Raw genomic sequence first — 8,069 nt, 5'->3', positions numbered from 1 at the left:
TTGAGAAAAGACGTGCAGACATGCATAGATCAGATACTTTCTAACAACAACATCTCAAAATGTAAATTTCACTCAGGTCATTAACAAAAAAAATGAAAATGGTCGAAATTTCAATGGCTATGTATGTAGTAAGGTTTTAGTTTTTCACTTTTAAGGAGAGGGGCTCAGAGAGAAACACAAACACGTGAGTCATCATCAAGACAGTGGTCGGGGGTCACTTTCGTGTAGCACAGACATTAAATTAAAATAAACAAAACGAGTCCCTTACCTTAGTGTACATATATACACATTCACACGTACACACTCGTATATACATATGCCACGTAAAAATACGCATACTCATGACGTGTCCACGTATATAAATACACACGCACACTTAAATTTTCATTTCACTCTTTATTCTCTTACTATAAACCAGATTTGAAACTCTCAAGAGGAACACCATGGAAGAAGAGCAACCTCCGGCCAAGAAACGAAATATGGGCAGATCTAGAAAAGGTTGCATGAAAGGTAAAGGCGGTCCAGAGAACGCCACGTGTACTTTCCGGGGAGTTAGGCAACGGACTTGGGGTAAATGGGTGGCTGAGATCCGTGAGCCTAACCGCGGGACTCGTCTCTGGCTCGGCACGTTTAATACTTCAGTCGAAGCCGCCATGGCTTATGATGAAGCCGCTAAGAAACTCTACGGACACGAGGCTAAACTCAACTTGTTGCACCCACAACAACAACAGCAACAAGTAGTGAATAGGAACTTGTCTTTCTCGTGCCACGGGTCGGGTTCTTGGTCGCATAAGCTCGATACGGTTTGTGGGTTGGACCTTGGTCTAGGCCCGGCAAGTGGGCCACGAGGTTCTTGGTCAGGGAGATCGAGTTTTCTACAAGAAGACGATGATCATAATAATAATCGATGTGTGCCTTCAAGTGGCTCGAGTCTTTGTTGGTTATTACCTAAACAAAGTAATTCACAAGATCAAGAAAGCGCCAATGCAGCGAGTGGCGGTAGTGGCGAAGGCGGTGGTGGCTCTTTACTAACGTTTTCGACCAAGTTGAAACCGAGGAACATGGTGAATCCGAATTATGGATTATCAAATGGAGTTTGGTCGAGGTTTCTTGTGGGGCAAGAAAAGAAGACGGAGCATGAAGTGTCATCATCATGTGGCTCGACGGACAATAAGGAAAGCATGTCGGTTCCTAGTTGCGGCGTAGAAAAGTTGCATAGGCCGGAGATGGAACAAGGAACAGGGTATTTGGAAATGGATGATCTTTTGGAGATTGATGATTTGGGTTTGTTGATCGGCAAAAATGGAGATTTCAAGAATTGGTGTTGTGAGGAGTTTCAACATCCATGGAATTGGTTCTGAGAGTCTTTATTTATTTATTATTATTTATCTTAAATATCTCTTATATTCGATTTAGGATTGTTAATTTGTTATAAATCAATCGTGGGATCTTTTTATGTGTGTAAATAGGTTTGAGCATGTTGTGATTTTTTTCTTAAACGTTATGTAAAAAAGAATATTAATAGATTTGAAGCAAGTTTCGAGTGATCACTCACTACAAGAAAACTAGCAGTTTTCGATGGTCGGTCAAATAAGTTGGGAAACAGTTGAAAACAAGTATTTTTAACTATTAACCGATGATTGGAAATTGTTCGTTGGAAATTTATTTGGTTGGAAATTCGTTTGAAATTTTTAATCTTTTTGATTGGAAATTTGTTGATAATAAACAGTTGAAAATTTGTCAAAAATATTTGACTAATTTCTAAGATTTAAAAGTGGTTAAAATAAAATTACCAACAATATTTTAACCAAAATATTTTCCAACTAAAAGTATTAAAACGTATGGATGTTAATAATTGATATTTAAAATTTTTATATCAAATTAAAATAAAATAAGAAATTTATATATATTAAAATTAGAAAGGTTAAATAAATAAATCAAATTATTAATTAAAATGAAAAAATAGTTTTGAAATCTCAACCAAAGAAATTAAAATAATACACTTAGTTAAATTAAAACATTAATTTACTTTTGAATTTCATTTTCATCTTTTTCTTGGATCTACTTTACTCTTTTCCTTTTTGTTCAATGGAGTTTCACACATGGTCACTATCTTAAATTCTCCATGTTTTGACTTCATGACCAAATCTGCATAAAAGAGAAAGAGCACTTGAAATCACAAAAGAGAGTACATGACCCAAAAATATAATTCTTGATTCTATATATAAAAAAACTAAACCATAGATCTGAAAAAAAAAATCCAATTCATTTTGAAACTCTAATTTTGATTTTAAAATCAAAGTTTCTAATTTGGATTTTCTGAGTAGAACATCAAAATCAATGAAACTGAAAACCCTAATTAAACTGGTGTTCTTATGAAATCAACAAAATTGAAATCAATTCAAAGAATCTAAATGTTTAAACATCTATGATGAAGAAAAAATAACTTAAGCCGGCTTGGATCGCGAGACTTGTCTTCCTCCTCTCTTGTACCATCAATTGATTTATATGCTTTAAAAGATTTTGGTTAGAAAAAAAGAGATTTTGGTCACAGAAGATGAAGAACGAAAAGATAGAGTAAAGAAGATAAAGAATGAAAATATAGAGAGAATGAAGGTTGCCTTAACTTAGGGTTGTTAGAATAATTCTGATCGGAAAACGGTTGGTAAAAACTGACGGATATATTTGTTGGAGATTTTGTTGGAAATTACCGACCGATATTCAGTTCTTTTGAAAGGTCAGAAATTACTGACCAGTTCTCGACCAAAAATTAAAAGTGGTTGGAAAATTGGTCGGAAGACGGTCGGTAAATACTGACGGATATATTAGTCAGAATGTTCGTCGGAATTTACCGACCGATTTCCAATCATTTAAAAAGGTTGGAAATTACCGACCGATTTTTAACCGAATTTTATATTAGTCAATTAACGATTGGAAATTGGTCGAAAAATTTACTGACCAATAAATCAGTCGGAGATTTGGTCGGAATCAACGATGTTTTCTTGTATTGACTATGTATAATGTGACAGACCAAATGTTACAAGGTTTTGGCAGATTGATTATACTAGGTTTTCTTTTCTTCTAAATATAACTATTATGACTGATTATCATCAGACTATTGAAAAATGTAATGCATATGCAAAAAGCCAAAAATAGTCTTAAAATGATCTGTTCTTGTCTGCAGTTGTCGACATCCATGCTAAACGTTCTGCAGTTGTCTCCCTATCCATATATTTTTAGTCTTCTAAGTTCTAACTGAAGATTAGCATGTTATGTTATGGTTTTGTTTGTTAATATGTACGTCTCTCCCACTCAGCCGGATAACAACATGTACAACTTGTTGGAGATTTGTAAGCAAATTGTTATAATCCGGTTAAGAGGATTTGTGAATGGTTTTAATCAATGTTCTAAAATACGGATTATGCGGCCGTATATACGGTGAGTATACAGTAAACGGTGATCCACTGTACCGTTTATAGTCTAAGCGTTTTAATATATACGAGTTGGTCTAATTCGCTTATTTATACGGCGTATATACGGATGATTATACGGTTAGCGCATATACGTCCGTATTTTGTTTTTTTTAAACCTTCAATCAAGCTATAAAACGAAACCTATAAATTGAAGAAACCCTAAGCTTTATTCGTTTTCTACTGCCGTGACACTTTTCTCAAACTTCATTCTATATTCAGAGTCTTCAGGTTTTCTTTAATCCTCTTCTCTTATTTTGATTATATGATTTTTCTCTTTTTGGCTTTTATCATGTCTATAGTATCGTTGTTGTCTTGTTGATTATAGAACTATAATACTTAACATCGTTAAACTAGGTTTGAGTTTTGAATTTTGATACTACAAGTCGACGGAGAAGAAGAACTTGAAGATTAAAATTGGTTTATTTTTCTGTTTACGTTTTGCAATTTCAATTATTGAGTTTTAGACTACTTGGTTTGACAATTTCATAAGTATTTTTGACAATTTAAGGTTGATATACTATTGGTTTGACAATTTCATGAGTATTTTTGCAGAGATTTTAATATTTATTTTATTTTTTTATTATATATATTTATTTTTTATATATAATATATTTATAATTTTTCATATCTATATATATTTTTGGTAAAATATATTTACTGTATATATCTCGTATATACAGCTGTGTATACAGCTATACGCTAAATGGTGGTGTACCGTCCGATTAGCCTCTAACGTATTTTAGAACATTGGTTTTGATTCCAAAGAAACAAACTATAATTTATTTTCACTGTCTAATGTTTTATGTATCAGATTCTCATCTCACTATTTCCTGCAGACCACATATCCTCAAAAAGGCATCGATATCACAAATCCTTATAATCCTCATGTTTTTTTTAGCTTACAAACTTAAAACATTAATCAATCAACATCTTCATCACATGAGTTATCATCACCATTCACATCAACATCAACATCATCATCATCATCATCACTAAGGTCATCGCATAAAGAAACATCATCTTCCCTACCATGTTCACAGCCAGTTTCTTCTACCGTAATCAAAGGCAACTTCAGTGGTTGCTCTGGAAACTCCTTGAATAATGAATTCATCGCCATGAAGCGGATTACCTGTAATAACTGGCTTTTGTTTCTCTTTATGTCTCCGCTTAGGAGTTTCTCAAGCAATGTAGGTTCTCTCGTTATCACGGAAGACTCTTGAGATGAAGTTTTGTCTTCAAATCTTGTTTTCTTACTAGACTTATCTTTTCTATCAGGTCTTCTCTTTTTGTGTCTATTATTCTGGAATCTTCTTCCTTTTTGCCCATCATTATATTGATTTTTTCCATTGTTGTTTCCTCCATCTCCATTAACTTGTTCATCTGTATTGGATAAATAATGTGAAGGAACTTCTGCAACTTCAACACCTAATTCAGCCTGCTTTGCTAAAACTTCCTGGAGTTGCTGCAATACAAAAATAAATCGATATAAGGTAAGACAATGCTAACTGAAAGAAGAATTATGGGTCGACTGTAGGGAGGTTATACAAGCCTAGTGGTATTGACCTCTTTCATTGTCACCTAAACTTCCCAACAGGAAAACTATGAATTCGATAACTTTTTTCAGTAGATATATACAGATGTTTTTATCACCATCATAACCTTTTGGATATCTAACTAGACGGGCTATTTCGTTAGGCCTGAACTTTAAAACAAAACAAAATGCATAAGCTACTGAGACTGCAGTTTCATCATTTATAGCATTGGCCAGCTGATCTTAATGGTGACTCGAGCTTCATGAAGAATACTTGCTATCAAATTATAATTGTAGTATTCATATTTTTCACACCACATAGCAGGTAAGCTATATCTCCTTTTCATCCTTTCCTAAACTTAAATGAAGTGGAAGTTCTCAAGGTTAACCATTTGATTTTACATTATATTAATGCAGTGTGTCTACCATGACCATAACAAATTACCATAAGATGTGGAAAATACAGGGATAGACAAATATAAAGGGTACCTGACGACGCATTTTTGCTTCCTCATCAAGGATGCTTTCTGAAACATTTTTTTTTACTTTCTGCAAAAAGGTAACTTACCATTCAAAATTTTCACCAAAGGAGTGAATTTCAACAAATCAAAGATGGTGGGAGAGGGAGGGCTACTACCTTCGCAACATTGAGTTTCGTTGGATAATTCTTACGCCGAGATTCACGCCATTGCTTAATTTCTTTTGGTGTATAGACCAAAGCAAATGATCTTCTCTTGGAGAAAAATAACATCAAAAGAATAATATTAGCGACTGGACCCAATGAACTGACATGAGCTTGAACAAAAATAATAACGAAAGATGTGATCGAGAAAATAATCCCATCCAATATTGCGAGTTAGTATATGGATTTCACTGCTTTATGACCGTGAAAATTCAGGGAATCAAAATGGCTTAAGAACCAAAACAAATTCAATGAGCCGATACAGTAAGGTGATAAGCTATTGAGACCTGGGTACTACCTTTTCTTCTCATTAGCTATGTTACCAGCATCAGACCCATTGAACCCAGTTGTCATCTTATTATAGTTCCCTGTAAAGGAAGTCATGGATGGAGAGATCAGAAAAGACAAATGTTTCAGAAAATTTGAGGAAGGGAATACAGAGATACTGGCTACAAGGATTACACAACTAAACTACTAACTTGAAATATAGAAAACGTTTGGAATTATAAACTACCAAGTTTATTAACTAATATATTCCATTACACAGAGAACAAAAAAAGCGTATAGTGAACATCAGATATGTGATTTGATATATAAGAGGACTAACCTTTGCCCCTGTGATCCTTATTGAATCCAGACTTCCTCTTTCCATTATCTGCTTGATGCAACTGAGATCTCTGGAATCTACAAACAACTCAGAATACATATAAAACAGATTATAGCAAACAAACAATTGAAAGGGGAGCAAGCAGTAGGAACATACCCTTGACCAGGGCCATTAAACTTTTGATGTTTTGTAAACTTATTTCGAAAATCATTCCCTTTAGAGCCGGAACCATTGGTATTATTATCAACAATTCCTCCAGTCTGCCCCTGAGAAAGCTCAAGTTAACTAAAAGAACAAGAAATACTGGAAACAACTTAGACAAGTCTCTCTCTCTCTCTTGACAGAGAAAAAAACAATTGTATATAAGAGGTTTTACCAGTGGTCTTGGCTCTGAGAAACCCGGAGGCTGTAATTGGTGATTTTGATGGGGATTTGGAACTGGTGGATAAGGACGGGGGTTAAAGGAATTAAGCTGTGGCTGGAAAAATTGGGGCTGAACTAACGGGAGTGAGTGAGCCATAAGATTACTATTAGCAACTGCAAATTGAAGATTCCCCAAGAGGTTGGGGAGTAACTGGTTGATATGGTTGGGCATTGCAGCAAACTGATGAAGTTGCTGTTGATGTTGAGGCATATTGGGGAGATTATTAAAGAACTGAGGATGCATTGGCATATTAGGCATAGGCATCGGATTGTTCATGTGACCCATCATTGGATTACTCATCATATGTGGATTCATCATCCTTAATTGATTAGCTTCCATTGGGTTCTGATACCCATTACGTTGGTGGTGATTAGAATACCCATTGTTCTGTAGATGACAAAAACGAAACACAGAGACATCAATACAAAAAAAAAGTCTTGATTTTTTTATATTTGTGTGGTAAAAAGGAGAGATTTTTATGGTATGACATAGGGATACAAAGAGAGAGAGACCTGGTGTTGTTGCTGTTGCGGTCGACGAGGACGACCTTGAGGCTGGAAGGAATTGAACGGAGGTCGCATTATGAAGGAGCTAGGGTTTATAGGGTTTTAGGATAAGTTATGAACTCAAGTAACTCTTTAGCTTTGAGTCTCTGTTCAACAACGAATCAAGACGATGGGTAAGTAAGAAGAAGCAGAAACAGGTCGGAATCCAATCGAGACGGTGGTCAGTTAGAAGAAATTGGCTAACCTCGTCGGCGTTGAAGCTATGGCGAGTCACGCGGCTGTGAGAATTGTGGAGAACGAAGAAGAAACCTAAATTAAAATCGAAGACTCTGTTTCTCTCTATCTCATTCTCTTAATTGAACCGGGAACCATCAACCGGTTCGAACCGGTAATAATGTGTTTTGAAGACGTGGCACTCGGAGTCAAACTGATGGTCCACGTGGCGAATACAGTAGTTAGTCTTTCATAGTGGGCCAAAATGTTGGATCACTTGAGGGCCTTTTGTGGTAACCCAAATATATGGCTAGGAAGGACAGTTTAATATTGTTTACTTAGAGAAGGTGTCATGTACAACACAAGCCTCATGTGAGTTCTTGTTATATGAATTAAAGGGTTTTGTCATTTGTGTCCCAACGCTTACGTTCGTTCCTTCTTGTGAAAACTTGAGGTGGATGTACGGGATATAGGCAGATGGCATTAAATAAAAGTATATAACTTACAACAAACAGTTGTATAAACCAAATAAGGTATTATCAGAAAGTGCTAAGAGTAGTAAGTGAAAAAGTAATAGCAGAAAAAAGGATGTGAACTTATGTAGGATACACTAGTGTACAATATATTCATTCT

General features: G+C 35.2%; 1 protein-coding gene and 1 pseudogene across 7 annotated transcripts; one reads left to right on the top strand and one right to left on the bottom strand.

The window, feature by feature from the left end:
• Window positions 1-393: 393 nt before the first annotated feature.
• Window positions 394-1,565, top strand: LOC104735905 (dehydration-responsive element-binding protein 2G pseudogene; annotated as a pseudogene). Its single transcript, XR_015578822.1, has one exon. The product of XR_015578822.1 is annotated as a dehydration-responsive element-binding protein 2G pseudogene (transcript).
• Window positions 1,566-4,317: 2,752 nt separating this feature from the next.
• LOC104735903 (uncharacterized) lies at window positions 4,318-7,586 on the bottom strand. Of its 6 annotated transcripts, none has more exons than XR_015578841.1 (9): window positions 7,468-7,575; window positions 7,230-7,369; window positions 6,670-7,104; window positions 6,450-6,559; window positions 6,294-6,370; window positions 5,985-6,054; window positions 5,642-5,737; window positions 5,494-5,553; window positions 4,318-4,935 (listed from the first exon to the last, which is right to left on the bottom strand). XR_015578841.1 is itself a non-coding variant. In XM_010455781.2 (9 exons), exons 2-9 carry the CDS (start codon window positions 7,296-7,298, stop codon window positions 4,393-4,395), a joined length of 1,455 nt encoding a protein of 484 aa, XP_010454083.1. In that variant the 5' UTR covers window positions 7,299-7,369; window positions 7,468-7,586; the 3' UTR covers window positions 4,318-4,392. The 6 variants fall into 6 exon arrangements, 4 of the variants coding, with proteins under 4 accessions (XP_010454083.1, XP_010454085.1, XP_087338869.1 ...); XR_015578842.1 differs by having other exon boundaries at window positions 6,450-6,553; XM_010455781.2 differs by having other exon boundaries at window positions 5,642-5,732; window positions 7,468-7,586.
• Between the last annotated feature and the right edge of the window lie 483 nt (window positions 7,587-8,069).

Source organism: Camelina sativa, chromosome 13 (genome assembly GCF_030686135.1).
Source record: "Camelina sativa cultivar CO46 ecotype springtype chromosome 13, ASM3068613v1".
Lineage (NCBI taxonomy): Eukaryota > Viridiplantae > Streptophyta > Magnoliopsida > Brassicales > Brassicaceae > Camelina > Camelina sativa.
Note: the sequence above shows the minus strand (reverse complement) of the source record. Positions and strands in the feature narration are given on the sequence as shown.

Bases quoted from the DNA above. Each gene is read 5' to 3' on its own strand.
- LOC104735903 (XM_010455781.2), bottom strand. From the start codon at position 7,298: ATGCGACCTCCGTTCAATTCCTTCCAGCCTCAAGGTCGTCCTCGTCGA. The intron at 6,371-6,449 runs GTATGTTCCTAC...AGTTGTTTGTAG, and splicing joins TTTAATGGCCCTGGTCAAGG to ATTCCAGAGATCTCAGTTGC. The intron at 4,936-5,493 runs GTACCCTTTATA...TTTGTATTGCAG, and splicing joins AAGCAAAAATGCGTCGTCAG to CAACTCCAGGAAGTTTTAGC.